The sequence below is a fragment of the Pezoporus occidentalis genome, unplaced genomic scaffold (assembly GCF_034315485.1).
Source record: "Pezoporus occidentalis ecotype Australia unplaced genomic scaffold, CSIRO_AGI_Poc_V1 ctg77, whole genome shotgun sequence".
Lineage (NCBI taxonomy): Eukaryota > Metazoa > Chordata > Aves > Psittaciformes > Psittacidae > Pezoporus > Pezoporus occidentalis.
Genome location: NW_026916126.1, coordinates 222,195 through 247,594, shown reverse-complemented (window position 1 = coordinate 247,594; position 25,400 = coordinate 222,195). Strand labels below are relative to the sequence as shown.

At 38.2% G+C, this 25,400-nt stretch overlaps 1 protein-coding gene across 4 annotated transcripts in view; it reads left to right on the top strand.

The window, feature by feature from the left end:
* The window catches only part of KCNJ6 (potassium inwardly rectifying channel subfamily J member 6), a 175,245-nt gene that overhangs the window by 46,990 nt on the left and 102,855 nt on the right, over nucleotides 1–25,400 (top strand). The window contains exon 2 of one of the 4 annotated variants that reach the window (XM_062602463.1): nucleotides 10,907–10,955. The exons of 2 other annotated variants lie outside the window; for them this stretch is intronic. In XM_062602463.1, coding sequence (XP_062458447.1) covers nucleotides 10,931–10,955 — 25 coding nt within the window. In that variant the 5' untranslated portion in view covers nucleotides 10,907–10,930. Of the gene's footprint in view, nucleotides 1–10,906; nucleotides 10,956–25,400 lie in introns of those variants that run through there. One more of the 4 variants, XM_062602465.1, reaches the window with a different exon arrangement.

Here is a 25,400-nt window from a genome sequence, read left to right as displayed (position 1 = left end):
CGTCATGCTAAGCTGATGAGCTAGAGCACAGTGTTAATGGTGATGCAGCTTCCCAGCCTAACCCCTCCACAGCTTCTTTCAGCTGTATATCAGCGGCACACAGGACGTCTCCGCACTGTGGCTGGTGTGCTGATGAGACGTGTCTTAAGTTTACAGGTAAATGAACTCAAGGTAACAGAAACCAAGAACAATTTTCAGCTGATAATCAGTTTGTGCTTGATGTGCAATAAAGCTCTGATGCTCTTGTGAGTCTGCTGCCTGGAGCTGCCCTCTCTGAGTGCTGGCTGTGCTAGTGCAGCTCTGGGGCAAGGTGAGCATCTCACTGTTTCATACGTAGGCTGGGCCTGAGAATACTCCTGCCCTCCGCTCTCTCTGCACCATTGTACAAAGAAGTTCATCCACACCAGGAGCCTTCGCCTTCACAGAAGGCATGTTCCATGGGCAGCTCCATGGACAGCTCCAGAGGCTGCTCTTTTACTATAGTGCTGCTTCTACTTTATACATAGAGGCATCCCAGACAAGTGGGAAGAGTGCTTAGGTGAAGGAAAAGGCAGACCTTTGTAATGTTGAAGGAGCAGGGACTCCTTTGGAACAATAGTGAGGGAAGGATGTACAATACAGGAGCTTAGAATGCATAGGAAAGAACAGTCATGTAGGAAGTGATGGACAGCCTTCTTTGAGACATCAAAGTACCACAGAGCAGCCTAGAAGATATATCTACTAATGGTACAGTTTGATATCTCTGTAATGGAATAAAATGCTTTATCCAATGCCATCTCCATTAGAGCATATATTTTTCCTTTTAGAAGTCAGTAACTATTAATATTTTATTATTTTAAACAATTAGATCAAAAGCAACAGAAATGCCTAGCTTCATGAGCTGACCTCTTATCACTAGCATCAGATATATTATTTTTGGTGGTCAACTTAGAACTCAAGCTAGTACATTTGAAACCTCTCCATTATGTGGCACTGTGTATATGGTAGACTATATATAAAGTGCTATCAGCTGTACTATCTGAGAAAAATACAGATTTGCTGTGTCTGACTTGTAAATATTTAGCCTGATTCACACAGTTTGTCCAGATATTCCAGCTAAAATGTCTTCAAATCCCCAAGACACGATACAGATGTCTACATGGCACAATACAAAACACATCTAGGTAAAAAGCTAATTCAAAGTACTAGCAGCACAGTTATATTAGTGAAAGGCTCTTGCAGACTAATTTACTTGTTGACAGGTACTGTTCTTTCAGAAGCTGCTTGGGGATCTCTAGGCAGCCTTACATTGTACTGAGCTGGCATTCCCTTACAGAAAACAGCCTTTGGTTTTAGTTTAAAACAATAAACATGAATGCTATCTCTGCCTCAGCTGATAACAAGCACAAATCTCTGAGAGCAGTCAGAACGCTTTGTCAGCTTGGTCTAAGTACCAGGAGAGCAGCAGTGCAATTATTTTCACCCCATTTTGCATTTTTATTAATGAACATTTTATACTTCTCTGTCATTTATGATCATGTATAATATAATATATTGTACTCATTATTAAAATGAGAATATCTCCACAGAGTCTGAAGACTTGAGGTGGTGCTATGATTGAGCCTGCGTAGTTTAAGCAGTAGACAATGCCTGCCATAAAGATGTACAGTCTATTTAGATAAGATAGATAGACAGTACATGTGAGTTTGAGGGGCAGAGAGAGACATGCATGCTGTGAAAGCAACAAATGGTATGATAGTTTCACAATCATTTTGTATGAGTGGGAGAGTGAGAAGAGAGGGAGAAGGAAGGTTAGTTATGAAGTTAGATGGAGAAAAAAGTAAGGGAGAGAGCATTTTAGGAAAGGTGATGGGCTGGATAAGACAAGAGAGAACAAGAAGAAGAAACAGCATGTGAGGTGAGGAGAATGGGAGATGAAAGGTAGGAGCACACCCTTAGCACAGCAGAAGAATGATAGTCAATACCACAGCAATTTCAACGGAAGGCTTCATACCCCCTGTCTTTGGCCATATCACAAGTAAGTAGTTCGATTTAGTCACAGACAAAAAAAACAGACAGTTGCATTTCAGATAAAGAATGAATGATAGCCTAACTGCAGAAACTGCAGTGACTTAAAGTGTTCAAAAACTGTGTAGATGAGGCCCTCTGTGATATGATTTAATGGTGGTCTTGGCAGTGTCCTGGGGTAATGGCTGGACTTGATCTTAAAGGTCTTTTCCAACATATTTGATTCTATGACTCTATGTATTTCTCATGAGTTGAGCACTGCCACCAGCAATTCATCTACTCAAGGCACCTGGCTAATTTGCCTTTGGAGGGGCTGGTTTCCCTCTGTATAACCTGCTTAGACTGTATACACAATTTTTCAGTGGGCTGAACTTCGGTGGCATGAACTCAAAGCCATATGGCTGAAGGTCCCTGTTTCGACTGTTTCTGCTACAGCTCCTATTATCATCTTCATTAACACTAAAAACACTGTCAGATCGAAGGCCAGGGTTGTAACTCAGGGCATTTAAGGAAGGAAGAAGTTTCACTCTAAGGTGTAAAGGTCACTGATAACAAAGTAGTCATATGGAATGTTCTACAATCTCATTTTCTGATTTTTCTGTGTGGAAGACAGCAAGTTGACAACAAAGTCTTTATTTCTTAAATTCAGAAAGGCTGATTTACCTCAGCAGTTCAGCTGAGAAAGATCTGTATAAGCTAGCCTGAATATCAGCATAAACAAAAATTCAATTTTCTGTCAGGGAGTAAGTAGTAAATGGGAGGTATTTCAGGTAGTTTTCGGTAGACAGGGAGGTATTTTCATTATTAACCTTTTTAGATCATCTGACACATTACTTGTTCTTTTTCAACATATCTGCTTTTGAAGATTTCCTTTTAAATATATTTAACAAGAAAAAGCAGCTAAAATTGGAAACTGTGTGAGATACTTTGGTATTAATCAATTGGAGCCAAATGTGACATCGAAGACAGTTCTTGTCTAAGAACTTTCATTGAATGAACATGATCATAGCACAAAACAAAGAAAAGTGTCAGTTCCCCTAGTTATAAGTTCATCATTGAAGTCTCACAGGGTACCTGAGGAAACAGGTTCAGTTTTGAAATGTTTGATCTATTCTATTCAGTCCTGAGTTATTTTTACAATGCATCAAGGCAAGTAATACAATAATAAACAAAGCTTACTTGATTAGATCATTAGTCTCTTAAATAGTTTAAATAATAGTTTCTAGTTCAAGCATGCTTCTACATATAATTTTTCATGTAGAAATCCCTGCCTGTGAATATTTATTAAGTGACTCTTGCTGAAATCTGGAATTTAATGCTCTAAGAATACAAACAACCAGTTGAGATTTTCCCTTTGCGGGCCACAGAAGCAATGAGTTCATAAAACCTAAACTTATGCATTATTAACAGTGGAAATGATTGTATAAGTATCCTTAAATCTCATTTCTATAGTCAATCTCCTCTTTTGGCTTTCTACCAACTTTTTAAATAGGGTAGCTGCTGTTACCTCAAGAAAACTTGCTTTTCTTCTATTTTGATTCAGAATATGTAAGTGAATTGTGCCTTAAAAAGGCAAATAGCAGTTTCTTAAGAGTTTGATCCAAAGGTCTTTGAATTGATAAGAACATTTCCACTGATTATAGAGCTTCTCACCATGCATTAATTGCACACAGGCTACCCAACCTGCAGTCTAAAGATTTAAATGACAAAGTATACATAAGATTTACCACTCTGTCTTGAAGAAAGTTTGCTGATATGTAATTTATGCTGGCTTGTCCGATGTAGTTTTAATAACCTTAAGTAAAAAACTTTCCAACCTTTTTAGTATAGAATCACATCACTTTGTTGCTAGGATATTCTTGATTTTCAGCTTATACTTACAATTGCTTAATTTCAAAATGTAGGCTACAAATGATACATGAAAGACTTAAATACTCCATTGCAATTACATTTACCCATAATTTGTTGGAACACCCAAGCTGAGCTTCTCAAAAACAAGCAGCACATATAGTTCACTGGCTGCCAAAGTATAGACATGGAAGTTTTCCTAGTATTTAATCAACATAACTCATTATCTTAGAAGAGATGTATTTTCACTGGGATCTCAGGGAATCAAATAAATCTTCAGATATCCTGTAGGGTCTTTGCAATGGGAGCTGAAAATTAACATGACATAATTTACCCTCTAGAGCAAAGAAACTAAGAAAATATACCTGCCTTTAATCACATAATAGTGCTACAACATTACTTAACACCTACCCCTTTTTCCCTTTAGATACTCAAAATATTTCTTTATTAATCTATCACTGTGTAATGTTCCTATTAGTTCCTTAATGGCTATTTCATATTAATGCTTAAGTGACTCTTCTACAGTTAACAGCAGAAACAAAAAGTACTTAACAGCATAAACCCCACAGAATTGTTAGCAAAACAATCTGCATCTTTTGTCACCATTACGTCAACAAATTAAGGATATTTAAATGCTTCTGAGGTTTGCTGCCAAAGGTAGGATTTTAATTTCTTTTTTTTAGTTTTATATTCTCTGCAATCAATTTTAATAAATCAAAAATATAAAGTTCTTTAGGTTATTTAAGAAAAACTGAAAACCTGAGACCTACTGCAGCTTAGATGACCTAAAATGTGAAAATATAAAGTCTTTTCCACCTTTCCTTTTTTCTTTTTTTTTTGCTTTGCTTTGTTTCATAAACATAAGTATTCTTGCTCCTGAAAACACTCAGATTATTTTTTTCTCTTTATCATTTTGTTTAAACAAGATTTTTATTTATTTCTGTTCTGGCAGGTGCAAGTACATTTAAAAAATATTCATACATACTCAGCAGCAGTCAGCAACATTTATTTATGCTGCTTCTGTTCCTAGAAAGATTTTCTACACTCAGAACCATCACACACCATCCTCCTGTTTAATATGTGCATATTTGTTCCTCCTAGTTAGAGAATGACAATGTATTTGCAATGGATTTAATACATGACTGTGATCTTTGTATCCTCAGTCTGAGGGGAGCTGACAAGCTTCTCTAGAATTGCTGCTTGATTCTCTGCCTGGAAAAAAACAGAAATTTTTCCATACATATTTCACAGACCAAGTGTGAATGATGAGTAAGTTAACTAAAAACTGTGAGAAATATAAACCCAGAGAAATAAATTCAGTTCCTCCTGCTGTTAATGTGAATTTCTTCCATGTAAAGCATCTTATATCAAATACTGAGAGTGCTTTATGACATCTGAACACATTAATGTGCCATACTCACCACTACTGATCTGTAACTCTAATGAACGGAGCTGAGGTACACCCTTAGTGAACTCTGCTGACTCCACCTATTCAAATACTGTATTTTAAACTCATTCCAACTGGTGCAAATTGAAATCACCTCTTGTGGCAAGTTCAGGATAATCCTTTGAAATGTATTCTTAGCAATTCAAACTCTGGGATCACTGCAAGGAAATGAAGATTGCTTGCTAGTATTCTCACCTTTAAAGCTGAGGATGAAGCCAATTTGCTTGAGATCACACTGTGCTGGGTCCTGCACAAATGTAGTAATTATAGTCCCTGCCACAAGAGTTAATTCTAGAAGACAAGTCAAAACAAGCTCTTTGCATCAACCACCTTTTTTGGGATAAGCAAGACAGAATAATGAAAATAAACAAGATATGCACTATATTTTTTAGCTTTGGGACAGGGAGGCATGAAAAGCAACTCCCATAAATCTAGACAGGTCTTACAGCTTGGATTTTACTGATAGTAAAATAATGCAATAACACATCTCATTATTAGAGGTTGTAAAGATGGGCTATTAAGGTTTTTTCAGCTTTGTTGGATATGTGTGCTGATAGAAATTAAAGTTCCTGTGGCAGTTTTCATAAGGAAGAGCTCCAACTCCCTCCAACAATCCCTTTCCACCTAAAATAAACTATGCTTTTAAGAGCCGACTGTAGGCTATTGCTAAAATGAATAACACATAATGAGTGCAGCATTTGCCTACACACCATTGCCTAACAACCAGTATCTAATTCATTACTGTAAAGCATTTGAAGATGTCACAAACATGAAAGACACTATATAAAATGAAATTCTATAATTCTCATTTAATAGTGTTTCCAACATAACACCATTTCCATGTACTTTGAAAAGTAATTTAAGGTATCCCAAGATAGATTACTCTAAGCTAATATTTCAGAAAAGGTTCTTTTCCATCTTGCTCATTGAATTTGCATTTAGTGATTGAATAGCTATTGCCTTAAAGGATATATCAATGAAATTACTAGGGATTTGTTACTGAATGACTTTCAAAAGTGACAAACCTTAACAAAAATATGTGTAATGGATATAATGTGTTTAAGTTCTGATCCATAGCTCAGCTATTACCAGACTGACAAAATACCGTTGGAAATTTTTAGCCGAAGTTCCATAACTACTTCAATAGATTCCTAGGATGTTAGTGCACCTCTGCAGTTGTGAACTGGCAAAGGTTTTAGCCATGCAGTAAACAAACAAAACAAGGATAGCAAACTCATCGATTTGTGCCAGCCGAAGCTAACAGCCACTGAAGAGGAAGCTACAGGATGTGACCATGTCCTTCCATTAGGAAAATTACAATATAATGTACTCTCTTGCCCAAGAATTTTCCTTACAAGACAAGTGACCTGGGTACACCATGTTTTGATTCATATCTGGAATTTGATGCACTTTTCATTCTCCACTCATGCATGACCCTGAAAAAGTTAAGTCTGCACTGCCTTGTTGTCATTACTGTCACCTATCTTGGTCATCCTCTGACAGAACCTACGTCAGACCATGCAGCATGGGAAGTCAGGCAAAAAGAGATTTATACAAAGGTGCCTGATTTTATTTGGCTGGGAAGGGAAAAAGTGATGTGAAAGCCACACTTTCTTGTGTTTGTACTTAAGAGCATCACAGTAAACCCATGAATGTTGCAACAGCATTAAACTAATTCAAGAACAAATTCAGTGCAAGACAGAGCACCACAGTCTTGAGATATTGTAGGACTGGGCAACTGTTCATTTGTCTGAAGGAAGATTAAATGAAGGAAATATCCCCAAAAAAAAAAAAAGAAAGAAAAAAAGAAAACCCACTCCACTAGAAAAGGAGAGTTTGCAGCTTCTTTCTTACACCCTCAGCTGAATGAAAGACCTTACCAACAGTACGAAAAGTATAAAGAAGCATTTTAAATAGTCATTTTTGCTAGCTGAAGTTAGCATGCTTCACATACCAATTCCAATTTATGTTTCACACATTCCTTCCTGCATCAAAACAATATATCACTTGCATTTTAAATGCATGCCATTTAAAATATGAAGAGCAGGATTTCTTGCTTTTTATGCACCCAGGAAGATGGTAATTGCCTCACACAGGTATGCAAGGGTGGCTGCTAGCACAGGTCTGCACACAATCCAGTCTTTTACCACAGCAGCCTGTATCTGCTGCTCCCCTCAGGTTGTGACAGATTTCAGTTCTTGGCCCCAGAATAGGTACACAGTCAGCAACAGCTCATGGATTCAAACCTCTGCAGAAATCACTCCATGCTGACTACGTAGCTACAAAGAAGAGGAGGAGAAGGGGGAATAAAAATGAACCTCACTGTGTTAGGAAGCGTGAAAAAAAAAGGACCTGTTTTTCTTTATGTGCTTTCTGAGGTGGCACTTCTGGTTTACCCAGTGTTCCAGAGGGAACACTACCACAGTCTACCCTTAAAGGCAAGTTCTGTTCTGAAATGAAACACTGTGTTTGTCTGTTTTTTTAAAAATGACAAGTCTTTCTCTGCTGTCAGTCTATATTCAAAATCACAGCTACTGATGCTATGACCAAAAATATGTTTTGTTTTAATGCTTATTTTTCCAAAGTTAATCTGTTAGAACTCATTCCATCAGAAAGGAAGGAATTCCTTCTTTATCTGCTATCAAAAACCAAATTTCTTACAGCAAAATATGCCATTTTGATAAAACAGACAAGCAGAAAAATTTTCTCAGTTTCCAGGAGGACTTCATAGTGTGGATATGTGCACATACTAGTGACCATTAGAGAAAGGGAAAAATGCAAAACTTGAGATAATAATTTCATACAGATTTTAAACTTCAATGATAGCAGTAAAAAAGATTTATTTATTTTTTAAATAGAGTACCTGGAAAATAGGATGTCATTTTTTAACCTGTCCTATTGAAAAATGACATTCACACAAGAATACCTTTATCTTCCAAGGAAGAAAGAGCAGAACTGCAGCAGCCCTGGTCATTTCTCTTAGGAAAAGTAAACCAAACTCTTTCAATATTTTCAAATGCAGGAATTAGTTGAATCTTGTCTGCCATTTCATGTTATCTCTCTGACAGGGAAACTAACACAGGTGACAGTATCCTAAACATAGATATTCAGCGTTCTTCTTTAATCTGCTGTGCTCTAACTGCTGCAGTGAAGATATGTGGTCTTACATGTGAAAGTTTCTGTGCCTACCTGTCAGTGGCCTCAGTCCGCTACTGGAGGAAGAAGTACATTCTGTTAATGCTTGCCTTTACCAGCTTCTTCAAACCAAATATTTTATTATTAGCTTGATATGTATTTGATTCAGAGGCTTAAAAACTTATAATCTTCTAATTTTCTCCTTATATATTATACTTAATACTTTCACAGTAAAAGGAAATTACATTCTACTCTATGTCCTTATGATAGACCTCATAATTATTAAAAAGTATTTATTAATATACAAGAGCAAAATATTAATATTTAAAATCACAGCTTCATATTAGTTTAATAAATCCAACCTTCCCTCTTCAGGGCTCAACACTGATCTTCCCCAACTGTTCGTCCCTGATAAACTGTAAGTTTTTCAGTGAAAAGAAGTGGTTTAGGGTCACACTATAAAGCAATATGGACACAAATTACTGATAATTTTTCACAGTGCTGTGCATTCATTTAATGATTAATACTGAGCAAGAAATTGCCATATAGGATATTTTGGTTTTTTTTAACTTGTACTGTTGTACTACTTTTTTCCTTCTTTTTTTCTTTTCATAGTAATGCATGAATCTGGTGCTGAATGGTGCATTAGGGCATTAACCTCACTACAGATTCAGGACATAACCTTAAACCTTTCTCTTAATATGAAATGCTCTAAGGGTTATGCATACAGTTTTGAAGCATTATCTGCTTGTTTCATGTGTTAAGATGTTTCCTATTAGTATGAAATATGAGCTTTTTTTAGCAGAAGTCTATCTTTCTGAAGTGCAAGTAGTAGCATATTTGATATAGAAAATATTTCTATTAGATTTTTTGTACTAGGTAAAGCCAGTGTTGGGATAAGACAGAGATGGACAGACCTTCTTTCAAGTTATGAGGTGATCCTACTCTTTTAAATAAAGCAGGAAGGGTAGCTCTTGTGACAGCCTAGCAGCTCTGCAACAGGCCCTGCTCATTTCATAGCTAAATAGCATTGGAAAACTATGCCTATACTGTCAAATAATGCGTGACAGGGACCATTCTAATACCCTTCTCAGCACATGGCTTGTTGTTTTTTGATATAGACCCAGCCAAAGAGAGATGCCACCATGCTGAATCTGGTCCCCAGGCATAGCAGCTACTGCAGACCGCCCTGACCAGAAACCTGCGCTTTTTCCCAGAGCTGATGCAGGAGGCTGGGGGTAGCTGTTTGGTGTTGCTGCCCATTAAAGTCATAGTTTGGAGAAAAGGCTCTCCTCTGCTGAGGTTTTTAGGGAAAAAAGGTTGCTTGGATCAAGAGCTGCCATCTGTACATCTATGGCCCCCAAGACCCTCTCTTGCAGCCTTGACAGAGGTGGAGGCAGGCTCCCACACCAATTGTTAATAAGGGTTGACATCTGGTCCTTTTCCCTTTGGCTTTTCCAACTGGACTGTGTCAGCTGTGGTTAAAACACATGAACAGCTGGGCTGTTTGCATTTTGAAGACAGCTGTGGGGTAAAGGACGGGTAGTTGCTAACTCTGCTTACCCACAGGGCTGGGACTGTCACAGAAGATGCTTATACAGTTTTAGGGGTCATAACGGTGACAGCAGCCCCACCACATCTTCTCAAAACCAGATAATTAGGGTTTAAAGGGCTGTGAAGGGCTGAATGTTTAATTCAGCCCAAACTCTGGCTCTGAAATCAGGAGATTAGACTCCGTCTTCATTGCTCTGGCTGAAGCATGCTTTGGGGCATTGGTAAGGGGAAATCCACCAAATCCAAGGGCTCTTGATTGACCAAGCCTTCTGCCAGAACAGGCTTAGTTAGAACAGCTACAAGTGTATGAAATGGGAAAACAAAACTGGATTTAAAAAATGTTGCCCCAGGCAAGTAACAAAGACAAGCAGGTTTCATTGGGGGTCCCTCTTGTATCAAATGAAATAGTACTTCAGGCAGTTCATTTCAGTGTCAGACCTAGTACTATACCAATCACTCTGGCTTCCATATGAAATTTATTTATTTCTAAATAAGCGCCTTCTTTCCTTCAGTGTATCTGTTCTGTGTGATGGCCATTTCCATATCTTTTGTCAAGAAGCCCTAACAGACTTGCAAATTTTAGTGCAGAGTGAAAAACAGAGGATTTCCTCCTCCATTATATTGAATATCTTCAATTACTCGAGCTAGATACACACACACACAGAGAAAAAAATACAAATTTCACTCTTCATAGTTGATACAATCCAGAGGCTACGCGAAAAAAAACAAACCCAACCCCAGAGGTGCAGGCTCTGCTTTTACTTTAGGAGTAAAGTTAAAATTCTAAATAAAATAGAAATACATAAAGGATTAATGTCCTTTCCTCTCATTGTCACTTGCACTCAAGTGTATTTGTATTCATATACATATTATACATATATATATGTTTGCTTTTTATTTTGTCTGTTCCCCCAGGAGAAGCCCTAAAGAGAAAGAGAGATGGCCAAATTGACAGAGTCAATGAGTGAGTACAAATAGAAAGTTCAACCACTTTCTTTTTCCATGTCACAAAACCAGAAAACAGTGCTTGCATTCAGGGATCCCATCCAGCACGGTCTTCACACCTAACTTCATTGCAACTCATTCAACTCCTAAAAAAACCCTGGCCCCCCCAAAACAAGGACTCCTATTTTCTTCATGCACTGTTTAAATCACCTGTATCTGGAGCTACTACATGTTTGACTTCAGGAGCCTGAGTTTTACTTATATAGAATTTAACTACTTGTGGATTTAATGAGTGCCTAATTTGCTTGATTCATTTAGTGCATACATTCCTTCACAAGTTTACAAAAGGTTGCACTAAATCCAGTGCAATTACTCAGTGCCAGATTCATCCAATAGGAATCATGCCCAGAGATGTATGTGAAAAGCTTTCCATTGATTTCACTGGTTTCTAAGAGGTTTGCATTGTGTTAAATCTGTAATCAGCGAGAGGTAGCTTGTACTTCTGCCATAATATGGGATCTAGGTAATGGAGCAGTGCCTATAAACACTTGTAGATGAGACACTCAAAATGTATAATCTACTTCTGGACCAAATTTTGAGACAATTTCTCTTTTCCAAAACTTGTCTAGCTGCACAGCCTGTGCAAGCTTAAATATGATTTTTAAATGGGAGAAATTTTTTACTCTGCTTAACCAGAGACTATTGAAGACAAATACAGACATGCATAAGACTCATTTACATTAGAAAGTTGTTTCCAGTTAATTTTTCCTCTTTGTGTACCAAAGGACTGTTCCTAGGGCAGCAGTTGCCTGCCTTTTTGCTCTCCCAGCTCACTTTGCTTCCTTTTGAAACCATTTTCTGTATCTCTTTACATATGCCATTGCAGGGCAGAGGCAGCGCTACTAGCTATAAAATATTATTTCAGTATCAGAAACAGCCTATCCTACAAAAAGGCACCGGGGACCTGGGAGACACAATAGAGGAAGCAGCACATCGATTAGCAAAGGCCTTTATTCCTAAAGCTTCGTGCACAGATACAGGATGCAGACATCAACCTGAGAGCTCTTCTGCTCCTTGGCAGAGCACTGCTAACCAGTACCAGACTATAGGCAATGGCATATGATACATGGCAGCCTACTGATAGGTAGTTAAACTCTACTAAGAGTACTTGATAGGTTTCTTGCTATGGAGGAGTGCATTATTATATCAATGCTGTTCTGTCCACTTCTTCTCCCCAGCTGTCTGCATCTCATAAGACCTTGCAAAGTTCAAGTTTCTAAGGTAGATTGACAGGTGATATTTTCAATTTTTTGAGTTACCAACAGGATCCGCATTCCTCGACTTCCTGAAGTATTCGTAAGTAGAAAGAGGTATTTCTCTATGGTGCAGCAAAGCCTAGGTGGTAATAGTGGAAATTGTAACATTACAGTTTAGCAAGGCCCAAAAGAACAATGATACCAGACCCTACAGAAACTCTCTGCATAAAGAATACTACTTTTGTTCCGTTAAATCTCAGTGGATGTACAATGTTTTTCTTAGAAACATCCTGCAACCCCATAATTTCTCTGGCATTACTGGATGCTGGATAGCTGTATAATTATATCTTGACAGATGTGTGAAAGATGGATGGAACAAAGGAGGAACCTGTTATCAATGGTGGAAGCGGATAAGTAGTGTGTGACCTATGTGTTAGGTACTTGCTGGGCTTTGCACAACCTTTCTGAAACAAGGTGAAGGAATGTCACCAAAAAGTGTTAGGGAAAAGTAAATAGACTCTGAAGGAAGAGTCAGAGAAGTGGCCTCTATAAAACCTTCCAACTGATCAGGAGCACGAGCTAAAAAATTCACTGTGAAGTCCCTTTAGGATTTGTGTTTGTCTTCAAATTACTTTTACGTGACTTCTTTAAGATAGCATGCTTCTCAAAAGGATTTATTGCTGCTTTCTATGAGGATTTGTTCATACTTCATGCAAGCCGTATATGAAATTTTCAGATGATTTTGTGACATATTTTAAATTATTTTTAATAAATCATAAACTGCATTGTAAGCTGGAAAGAAAATTCTTAGTGAACATACAACAGTGTTCATTTTAAAGCAATTGCCAATAAAAAGGGAATGAAAGGAATGGGAAAACAACAAGCTGGGTCTCTGGTTTGGACTGCAGGGCCTTTTTCTTGGAACTGAGAAAAATAAAGAAAGGCCTTTGAGGCCTTAGAGGGTTTCAAAGGTCACAAGAAATAGTTTTATCATGGTACCAATATAACAAAATTATTATTTGCCTTTCAGTTTCACCCAACAGCTGTGCTTCTCGTCTCTTTCCTCTGTTCACATCTTTTCACAGTTCAAGAAAAAATCAATCATCTTCCTTCCACTGCTCTACCTTTTTCTCTCTATCAAAGTGCTCTGATGAAGTTACCAAGCACTGCTGTCTGCCCCTTCTTCTCCATAAAAATTCTCTGGATGTTTCTGCAGTAAGAAAATCCCCATACCTGAGATTCATGTCACATTGTGCCCTAAGAGGAAGACTGGGAGAACACTGATACAGTAGTTGTTCCAAGCCCATTATCTTTGCCAGCAGGGATAGCAGTCCGTATTTTTGTCATATTTTCTATTTCCATTCTCAGAGGACCTGTCACATTGTAAGGAAGACTGGTAAGGAAAAGATGTTTTAATACTTGCTGTCCTATTTATAGTAGGACCTTTATGATGATGTAAAGATATGAAGTATTATGACAGAGCCCTGTACTTGTGTGTGTTGAGAGAACTGCTTGATCTGAAAGTTTAAAAAAAGGAAAAAAAGAGAGAGGGAAAATCATTTTAATGCAACAGTTAAAGTGCAAACTAGAAAGAAATGCTGTGCTAAATTTCTGGGGATAGTCCCTTAGAGATGATAGAGAAGCAGAAATGGATACAAAACAAGACCACTCTTTGCCCCAAGTTATTATTTTACAACACTTCCACAGAATTAATAGAAAACCACCATAATTGCATTGAGCCTCAGGGAGCTGTCCAAGAATTCCTTTATATTGCCTTAAAGTCCATATGCATTTTGAAATTTCTTTATAGCCTGAGTTTGGCAATTTACCTCATATAGTCTCAGTATACTTAAAAACTGAGCATATAAATGAAACCCAGAACCAAATTATTTTCCCTATGAGCTTTGTTTTTTATCTTTCCCTGTTGTTTGCATGCTTTCCATGAACTGGTGGTCGTTGTTAACCCAAATGATGCCATCACCTTGTCTGCGAATAGCTGAAGGACAGCAAGCAGGGTAGGAGAGCAAATATTAAAGAGTAGAGGAAGGTATCAGACATTCAGCCTGATATATTTGGCCAATTTGAAAACCAAGATATTCAAAGAAGCATCCTGTACAGACCTATTCAGTCCTTAGGAATGATAACCATTTTAAAAACTTTGGGGAAAGAGAATAATTACAAGACATTTAGTAAGTAACCAAATATGGTGATGCCTTGATAATTCCTTAGAAAAGTCCTTTTAGAGTCCAGTGTTATACTGAAAGAAATTTCTTCTCTAGTTCCATCAGTTTCTCCTCCTGCTATTCAGGTAGCCAAGGTGTGCAGCATGTTCCTGAGTTGCTTTGGGTAAAACAGAGCTATCTACATTACAACCCCTAATTGGTATCCGTGGGATGTCTTCCTTATGTCAGAGGCTAGTTGGTTGCTTTTCTTGCAACATGATGGCTTGCCAGCTTGGAGAGCACCTGCAAAGCTCTCCTCAGGGTCCAGACATTTCTAAACACCCTGCCAGAGATGTGATTTTGGCTGAAGACAAAGTGAGAATATGAGTGTGCCCCTTCTCTTTTATCCAGTCGGACCTCTAAGGTTTCCAGGTCAGTGATGTACAGACAAGTCGGTATAAACTCTTCTCCCTAAGGTAATGAGGAAGTCCAAGGTCTCAGCTCTGAATTATGCAGAAGTGTGGATCTGCTGTGCCATACAATGGTTTCAGTATAATCGGTGTGTGACATGAGCAGTGTGAACTTGCTACAGGCTAGAAAATGAAATGGGCAAGGCTGGCTGCCCTAAAGCATTTACAAAGAAAAGGGACATCCAATTAAGATATTCTCCAGCAGTAAGGGCACATCAGTAAACAGTTGTGTTTGTTCTCCCACTCAGTTAAGCCACATGGTACACCTGCATGAGGACAGCCAGAGGCAGAAGAGCTGGTTTAAAATACTGATGTTCCTTCATTTGTTACAAAAATGTGTACTCCAAATGTCTGTAAATTTACTTTCAATGACAGTGAAATAATGAATACTGAGACCTTAGATGACTCCAGGTAAAATATTTTGAATTATGGATGCTATGAATTTTACTCAGAGGGGAGTAAAAAACAGTAAAAATCAAGCTAACCTGAAATAATTTAATGAGCAGGCAAAGCCTAGGAGGGATCTGTTTTGTGATGGAATGCTTTTCCCTAAAGATTTCTTTTTCTTGCCTCCAGTGTCTGAATCTGAAGTGCCCCTACTGCTCTCTCATACTTGTAGAGAGGATTTATAAAAAGAAAAATGTTTCTGATTTGAGCTAGGTAGAAGTCACAGAGTTTTCATATTTCCATGTGCCAGGGTAGTCATCTGGATTTTCTTGAGCAATTCCAATTATTCTGAATTATTTTTCATTACATGTAAGAAAAACTGATGGTACATTACAGTAAATTCATATCCAATATATTCTTTCTTGATATAGGACTTTATGACTTTTCTATTTCAACTTTTTTTTTTTTTTCCTACTACATCATTTCTCTTTGTCTTTTATTCAGAAACCTAACCTTTTTATTATCACATAACAAGTTGGTGGTGCACACATATATGTTATCTTGTGTAAACACAACATCAGTTGTACATACACAGAATCAGGACTTTGGGAACTGATCCTAAAGCCTGAGTTTCCATCTCATTGGTCTAGAATACTGATTCTTCAGTCTCAGGAAACTAAATTATTTCTAAGAAGTACAAATATCCAGTTCAACACTTCCCACTGATACCAAGTATGACCAATTTGTTAGAAAAAGCAGCTTCTTACAGTGTAAAATTCAAGTGCAAAAACTCCAAAGCATTCAGAAAACTCATTCAAGAAAGACATTTCCCCATGCTTGAGGAAGTTAGAGGCATCTGTTTTCAAGATACCCAGTTATTCTTTTATGGATAGCCTTTTTATGAGGGTGTGCCAAGAGCAGAATGGGAAGGCTGGTTTTCCCACAATGTATTTTCATCATTTCTTACTTTTGAGTAAGAAGATTGTTGTGTTGTGATAGTTATTTCTTGGGCAGTAGTTTTGTAGCAAATATTAAGCCATAGAGATACATGTTCTATTAAGTGAAACATCTAATTACTGTTGATTTGATACCTTATATATAGGTTGATAACATTTATTTCAAAACTAACTCCTTAATCTTTGGTCAAATTTAAATTACAAGTAATGAGAATGTGTTGTTACTATTACTAATAATCTTCTTGTTATTATTTCAGCAGAAATTAGATGATGTATATAATGGAAAGAACAGAGAGAACAATGCTATTATCATTAAAGGAAAATACAGTCTATCCTTCATGATAAAGTCCAGGTTTGAGAGAAGAAAGAAATTCTAAAACAGGAGTTAATTATACAAGAAAGCAAGTTCTATTGTTTCAGTGATACTCTATAAGGGGCTTAGAAGAACTATGAACTTATATATGCAATAAGAAACAAAAGAAACTTGTCTTCATCAGGAAGCTGATTGACAGTATATCCAGTCCTCGGTATATAACAATGTGAAGAGCATTTGCTTTGCATTCTGTCAGCTTTTAAGGTTCTTGTCTTTAACTTCTCTCTGCAAGTGTGAGGGACAGAAATGTTTTTTCCCAAATGAAAGCAAAGACTCTCATATATTCATATGACTCTAGAATCTTAGATTTTTCAAAAACATATTAGATTTTTATAGTACTGTTTGTATTACTTTGCTAAGCTAAAATCTCTGTGAAAATTAAACTCAAAATACCAGGAATGAGGTAACCAAAAGCTGAATTATGAATGAAGTAAAACTTTGTTTCTAGTTAGGAACTTTTATTACCTATAGACTACATTGTACTGCTTCTTAATGAAACACAGTGTTTCCCATTACTTGTACCTTTAACAACATTTATTTCATTGAGGTTGCAATTTTCCATGGTAGGTGTGTATTTCAGTAATTCCCTTACTCTCCTTAGCTCAGGATAGACCCATTTCTAAAAAGAGTATCGTCAGCTAACACTGGTTAAGAATTCTCAGTGCCTTTCTTTTGAATCGCTATAGTCCACGGCACAGCAAAGCTGAGTTTTCCTGTCACATGCTTCCCAGATCAGGCACTCATCTTCTATACTAAATCTAAGTGGTCTAGACACATCTATTTAGATAAAACACCTTCACAGCCTCCCACAGCACTGCCTTCTACAGAGCCCAGTCCACAGTCATATAGCAATAACATCTTCTGATCAGCAGTAGCACAAAATTGTGAATGCGTATGAGACTTGGTCTGACATACGTTTGGGTATAAGATTGTCTTTAGAGGGGAAATACATGCCGGTGTTTCTCAGCATGATTGGAATTAGTTTAAACGTGCAGAAAATTTATATTCAAAGCCGAAGTCACTTCAGATTTTAAGAACCATTTTCAGAGGACCTCAGTATGGGACTTAGTTGCCAAAAATGTCAGTTAGCTGGCTAAAGCTTTTATTGAGACAACATTTTCTCATCGTACCCTGAATAATATGGGTATACTCACATCTGGGCCATTTAGCATTGGACCCTTAACTGTGTATTTCCAGCTATTTGGGGCTTGCTTTCACAATTTCAGTGCTTTTATAAGGCAGAGGTTTTTTTACATTTATTTGTTTAGCAGGCACTTAAATCTTCTAAAGGTATTAGCCAACAATGGACTTCTGTTGGAGAAGTGAGCAGTGCTGAAAGACCACACTGAATAGACTAAAAGCAGGAAGTTCGTATTCATTCAAGATAAAGAAGTCATTAAAAAATGTCTAACCAATTGTCTTCACAGGGAGCAGATGAGTTGAATTAAATGATGAAAAAAAGATCAATGTTTCTGAAAGCTGTAGAAAACTGTCCAACCTGGATTAGGTTTATTGAGCTATTAAGCAGATAAGAGACCATAATGGATTCTAGTTCTAGGAAATACGCATAGCATGATGAATAGTAAAGAATGATGGTCAACAGTTAAGAGAAAAACAATCCAGAAAAGAAAGGTATTTGAGATGTACAAATACAGCTGTTAAACAGGTAGTGCCATAAATGTATTAGATTTTGAACCCCTTGGACTCTTAAAACGAATAGCAAAGGGATCCAGCAGTGAATGCAAAATGTTGTAGACCATGGTAGGATAAAGTATTTGATGTGAAAGAGAAATACCCCTACTTCAGTGGAAATAAGGCCCAGTTGCTTTTTTCAACACAAATAATGAGAGAAAAGTCTCATCATGGTGTTTTGACAGATGTATTTTAAAAGCCTTATAATCGGATATTAAATTAATCCCTAAAGCTAGACATTTTCCCTGCATTTTTCACCTGCCTCCATTGCTCTTCAAACATTTTACAGGGGATAATAGGGACCATATTAACCATATTACAGGCAAAATAATGCCTACAAGTCAAAATCTCTCTTGTTCACAGAACACATTAATTCAAAGTGTACTATTTCTGAACCACTGCTGCACTCATAGCTCAGACTCTTCTAACTTTATTTACCACTATTCCTTTTACCATAAAATATCTTGAAATACATGAAGGAGAAAACCAAAAAGACTCCAGTGAGAGTCATTGCCAACAGTAAGAGAGCTGTAAAAATATAAACCAACAAGAAGGAAGAGACCGGTAGGACCTGTTCTCCTTTGAGTTAGTGCAGCACTGTTTTCAGATGCAGGGATAGCAGTGATTGTTCAATAAGGCTGTTCTGCACCCCAAAATCAGTCTATTCCAGACTTCAGCATTCCTCCCTTTGCTGTCTTAGCCCAGGCATGTTGCAGAAAAGGGAGCACACAGTTGTGTGCAGCTGCTGATGCTCGCTGTTAGCACTGCGCACTGCATGGTATTCTGCCATATAACTGCTGCTTCTTCGTAGTATAATCCCTCCTGCAAAGATTTCCCCTATCTCCCCTCTTCAAATATTTTCCAGTTTGGAGAACCCCTGTCTAATCAACTGGTTAGATTTTATAGTCCACTTCAGCATTCAAGGCCTCCAGTCCTGGTTGTTCTTTGATGAACTTCCTCCACTTTGTCATCATCATATTTCATAAGCACATTTCTTAATCCACATACCTATAAGCAAAATAATGGAGAACAGAAAAGCTTGAACAAAAGAAAAAGAATCCTGCTAGCAGCAAAAGCAGGCATGCAGCTCCTACTCACCTAATTGACAATTGAAAAAGAATGCTCATGAAATGTGGTATTTCACTCACTTCACTCTCAGCACAGAAGCAGCAGCAGCAGCAAAATTACTTAGAGAAGCCTAGCTCTTGCACTGGTATAAGCCCTTTCATCTGGAAGTCTTCTTTCAGCCTGGAGTTGGAGCCCAAACTTGAATTTTTGTTCTTAGTTTATCTTAATGTCTTAGATCTTCACACAAACACACAAAAGCCGCTATCACTGACCTTTGTTGAGCTAAGAGAAATTATCAAAATCAATATTAACCCAAAATAAAATCCTGTGCTTCCTCAGGACAAAGAAGGGTAATTTTGGCCCAGCTGATGGAATAGTACCTTAGCTAGATGCATTTCTGTTCACCCTTCTTGACAGCACTGCCTTATGGAGAGGAAAGATGGCAAAAGACTGGTATTGGAAAACCTTAATGCCATCATGTCTGAGGAAATAGTTTTCAGAGCATGCAGCCTATGAAATGCTTTGCCACAAAGCACTGTACAGAAGATAAAGAGTTTAAAAGAGGGCTGTTGAGTTATATACATGCAATTTAGTAACTCTGACATGAAAATATAAGGAGTTAGAAGATGAACCACTGGGAGGAAGGCTAGAAGGAAAGGATCCGATAACCAGTAAAACTCGGCAAAAACATCTGCAGATGGTTTCACAGAACTTCACATCAGTTTGATGGAGAGATTGCTTTCTATCTTTCTCCATTATCATCAGCTATGAACACCACCTATTACCATCACCACCACCAGCCCCACAGTAGGACTATCAGCAGTTATAAGATAACTTTCCCTGTCTTACTATAGTTCTAAGGCAGGGGCTTCTTTTAATCCCCTGTCAGTATGGGCCAGCTGTGTTGACTTGAGCAGTGGTAGGAATTCCAAGTATGGAAACACAACTATTCCCATTTGGTTGCAAGACCTTATTGATCCTGTTTGTTCCATGCCCAAAGGCAAAGGAGCAGCTTACAAAGAGACAGAAAATCCATTACACTTCTGAAGCTGGAAGAGTCGCTGGCCACCGTTACAAGGGTTTTCACTGAACCTTGTCCTTCCCCAGCTGGGCTCTTCCTCATCCAGATAGCAGAGGGACTGAGAAGGTGTGCCTAGAGACTGCAGACAAAATCCACAATATATTTGACTTGTATAAACACATACTTGCTGCCTCATCTCCATCATGTCTTGTCACATTTTAGTGGTATGCAAGTGATTAGGCGCATTTAATTGGCTGTTTTATCAGTTTAGATCTGATACTCTTGTCTGACTCCAAATCTGTATCCATATATCTTCACATGGCTTGCACTTTATGTACGGAAAAATATCAGGCTTTATTCTACTACAACTGATTGGGAATGACTGATACAGAGATGATTATGCTTCCAAATCATGACACTTGAAATTACCATTTTCATTCATTCACAAGAGCTATATTCACAGAATGACTGTCATCATCTGACATATTTATCATTGTCAAGCATAGCCTGCTATCTCTTCATCACAGGTTTCCTCTGTTGCTATCAGGAACTTACACAATGGAGTCATGTCACGTGTCATGAAACGTTTGCTAACCTAGCTGCAAATTGAAAGGACAATAAATAGCATGATTACTTGCTCTTAAAAGTGGCACATTTTTGTTGAGTTTAGAAAACCTATACTTTCACTTGACAGATTTGGGAGGCAGTTTAAATATCTTGTTCTGCTCTGTTTTCTAGTATTGTTTGAATAGTTATTTTAATGATAGGCAAAGAACCCTACTGAAATATAGGACTGTGAGCTGGTGTACATTTTCTTCTTTTTATTTTTTTTTATAGGGCAGAAAAGAACTATCTACAGACCTCCTGCTAAGTCAGTTTGCTTCCTATGGCATATTGCTCTTGCATGTGGTTGAGTGTCTTTTTGGTGATAACATTATTATTTAGGAGAGTATTACTATTTAAGGCACAAGTAACTCATGCTGTTGTACTAATTTGTGGATGAATGCTGCATATTTTTAGTATGCATTCAATCATATGTGCTGGGCTGTAATGTTTAAAAATGAATTCATGAAAAGCATGATACAAGACCCATTAAAGACAACAGAAAAACTCCTACTGGTTTTTTGCCTCCCTGATTTGAAAAGGTTCCCATAACTTTAACATGAAAAGGAAGGAGTTCATTAAAATGATTTCTTTATGTCAGTAACTTTGAGCAGGTAGCCCCCTTCATTAAGGTATGACCTCTATGACTGCTAGTCAGGCAGAATGGTCCACACAATGGAGAGACTGACAATGTCAAGGTATTAAAAGTTGTGTTGCCATGTCTTTAGCATGTGATTGATAGGTTTTTAAAACCCAGTGCTGTCTTGGTTCATTCTGAGACCCTACTGAAAGACGTTCTGCTCTGGGTTTTGCCATGCAGCTGACTGACATTTACAGAACTCCCAAAGGCTGCTGCTTTGCAGGTGTAAGAGCAACATTTTAAACAACCACACTTCAAAGCAGCTTGAAATGGTCTAGTTTTGAAGTACATTTCTTCAAATGTTTATCCTTTCTTCTCCTTTGGGGTAGATCTGAAACAACCATGTAGAAGTCTGTTTGCAAATAGGTAGACTGGTACCAAAGCTTGAGTCTGACTGCTGGCACAACTCTGTTGTTCACTGTTCAGAAAGATCTATGCAGATTTGTACAAATGCCCATGAAGAACAGTTAGGGGTTCATAACTTAGAGTCCCTCTCTCGGAGATGCAAAGGAGAAGGAGTCAATGGCCTCTATGGCCATTTTTGCAACTTGAATCAATAAGTCAGACTTCCTGGCTGTGACAATCCTGATTTGAAGCCCTGGAGAAACATTGTTGGGGGAAGGATTTAACAGTGGGATTTAGGCTTCATTCTGTGGAATTGATTTTGTAAGAGTTGGTGTGTCAAACCATTTACGCTTGGCCATTTGCAGTAATTCAGTTCCTTCCCTGAATGCCCTGCTGTTTAGGATCAGCTGGTTGACTCCTTCTGACTCATGAGCAAAGTCCAGTTCTCCATGAAACATTTCATTCCTATTTTGGACAAGCCAACTGTAATCAAGTCCTTCTCCCTCCCACCTCCACTTCCAAATCCTTTTCAAAAGATCTTTCAGACCTACACCTTCCTACTCAACAGTAGAAGGTCTGGAAATGCCTCTTAAATGCTGTTGAAATTGGTCAGTGGATTAAATTTCTTTTACATTATCACATTGAATGAGGAATGAACAGACTGCGTAATAGTATATGTCTTAGAAAACTAGGGTAAAGATCCAAGGCCTGTAATTAAACTTGATTAAGGCCTTTCCAGTAACCCTTGAAAGTGTTGTTGGTTTAAATGCAGTTACCCTTTTCCCATGGCATTAAACAAACTGTCATAGCAAAAGAACTTAATAATTTAAGAATAAGAGGAGGCCAAAAAGCAACCAAATTATACAAAATTTATAATGTACAAGGAAAATGAGTGCTGAGAATGAGTATTTTTAACTTCAGCACTGCTGTTAGATGATGGGTTTTAATTTTAAGAAACACTTTTCAAACTTCCTTTGGAACAGAAGCGAGGTTTTACCACTGTGGCAAAAGCCTTTTTTTTTTTTCTTTTAAAGAAAATACACTGAGAAGGGGGCTGAGGGAATCTCATCTTTATCAAGAGATTATAATTTCAAATTAAGTCTGCATTGTGTGTTACTATAGAAACTCCCATTTTGTGGCATGTTTGTGGGGAAAAAGTCAGAAGTTGCATTTTAATGAAGACAGATCACACATTAGCTTCCTCAGTAAAGAAAAAAAAATTAAAAAAATAGAAGTTTCTATCAGAACATGAATAATTACCCAAAATAAGGTGAGCTAATTAAGGGCATGGAGAAGGGATATTAAATCCTGAAGTGACAATATGTCGTGTTCATTTTTCAACACTAGTCTCCGCCTTACAGATTATGTATTAGATACTGCGGGAGTCTGATGGATTGAGAGGCTTGTTGCCATGGAAATATTTGCTGCTTTGCTGGTATTCCCTACAGAAAGTAAAGAATTTTTTTTCTTCTACTCAGTTAGACAAATTGGCTATATATAGCAAGAGATATTGGAGAACTGAAACAGCAGAATCTGGTGGGGGGAGGCTCGGGGGAAGGACTGGCATTTATAAGAATTATAAGAATCGCAATAGACCACATATCGGTGAGGCATAAGGGGGTCTGCTGAAAGAGAGAAAAGAAAGGGAGGAAGGGAGGGAGAGAAGAAGGGAGGAAAGGGAGGGAGGGAGGGAGGGAGGGAGGGAGGGAGGGAGGGAGGGAGGGAGGGAGGGAGGGAGGGAGGGAGGGAGGAAGGAAGGAGGAAGGAAGGAAGGAAGGAAGGAAGGAAGGAAGGAAGGAAGGAAGGAAGGAAGGAAGGAAGGAAGGAAGGAAGGAAGGAAGAAGGAAGGAAGGAAGGAGGAAGGAGGAGGAAGGAGGAAGGAGGAAGGAGGAAGGAAGGAAGAAGGAAGGAAGGAAGAAGGAAGGAAGGAAGGAAGGAAGGAAGGAAGGAAGGAAGGAAGGAAGGAAGGAAGGAAGGAAGGAAGGAAGGAAGGAGGGAGGGAGGGAGGGAGGGAGGGAGGGAGGGAGGGAGGGAGGGAAGGAAGGAAGGAAGGAAGGAAGGAAGGAAGGAAGGAAGGAAGGAAGGAAGGAAGGAAGGAAGGAAGGAAGGAAGGAAGGAAGGAAGGAAGGAAGGAAGGAAGGAAGGAAGGAAGGAAGGAAGGAAGGAAGGAAGGAAGGAAGGAAGGAAGGAAGGAAGGAAGGAAGGAAGGAAGGAGAAGGAACGAGGGAGGGAGAGGGAGAGAGGGAGGGAGGAAGGGAGAGAGGGAGGGAGGAAGGGAGAGGGAGGGAAGCAAAGAATACAGAGGGAGGGGGGGGGGGGAGCAGGGAAGGAAGGAAGAAGGGAAAGGTGCTTAGATCACATATTCATAGTACACCTTGATATTAGGGGCAGGGAGGCCAACAAAGTAGAACAGGTAGTGTTGCCTAAAAGAAAGCTACAGCTGCTCTTGGTTTACTACGCATGAGGTGGTTTATAGCTTCAGGGAGAGTTAAGAGGTAAAAATCTCTAAAACGGAAAAAAGCAAATAGAACAAAAAAACAAACAACAACAAAGAAAACAAAACCCAACCAAACACACACACACAAAAAAAAAACAACAGAAAAAAAGAAAAAAAAACAGAAAAACAATGGACTTGCTTACCACTGAAATTATCCGTGTAAATCACAATTTGAGCTCCAAATATAAGCTGCCACCTTCTGTTCTTTTTTTTTTTTAAATCTTTGCTCACAACATTTTTAAAGCAAGGTGTTGATACCATTTCCATCCTCCTCTTGGCACAATGAAAGCAATGTGCTTCAGTCAGATGTTAGGGAGTACTGTCTCTTATGTATAGTTCAGTCTGTTGCTCGGAGGTGTGGGAAGAGTGTGACAATGTGCTTTCATTTTAATATTAGCCCATCTCAGCCAAGCATTTATGGATTACTGCAGAGGAAAAAAAAAGGCTATTTTGTTTCTTCCTCTTTTTATCTACTATCCCTTTTATACACAGAAATGAGTGAAGCAATCTATAGCATTTGCCCTGAGGCTTAGAAGGACACTACTCCAATAAGACAGATCAAGCAGCTTTAACAGTCCCTGGTGTTAATTCACTTGCCATTCCCCTACACATATTCTTTCTTTCTTTCTTTCTCCTTTTCATGCCAATCAACCATTATGGTTTTTACTCTAAAGAGTATCAGACATATGCACTGACCTGTACAAAAGACAATCTGTGGCAAATTATTAACACAGCTCTTGCACCGGAAAGTTCACACTTACAAGAAAGAAGAGCAAAACAAGGAATCTGTATTTCAGTGACTACAACTGACTGACAATGTCCTGACTATGGAACATCCTGAGGAAATGCACTTTTTAAGGGTGAAGGGGCAAAGGAGAGAAAGCAGGTCTGTAAACAGGATGTGCTTTCTTGTGTTTTCTGAAAAGAAAAAGAAGCTTCAATTTAATAAAAAGAAAGAAAAAGTGCTAGCAGAGAAGCAGAAAAAAATTGGTAA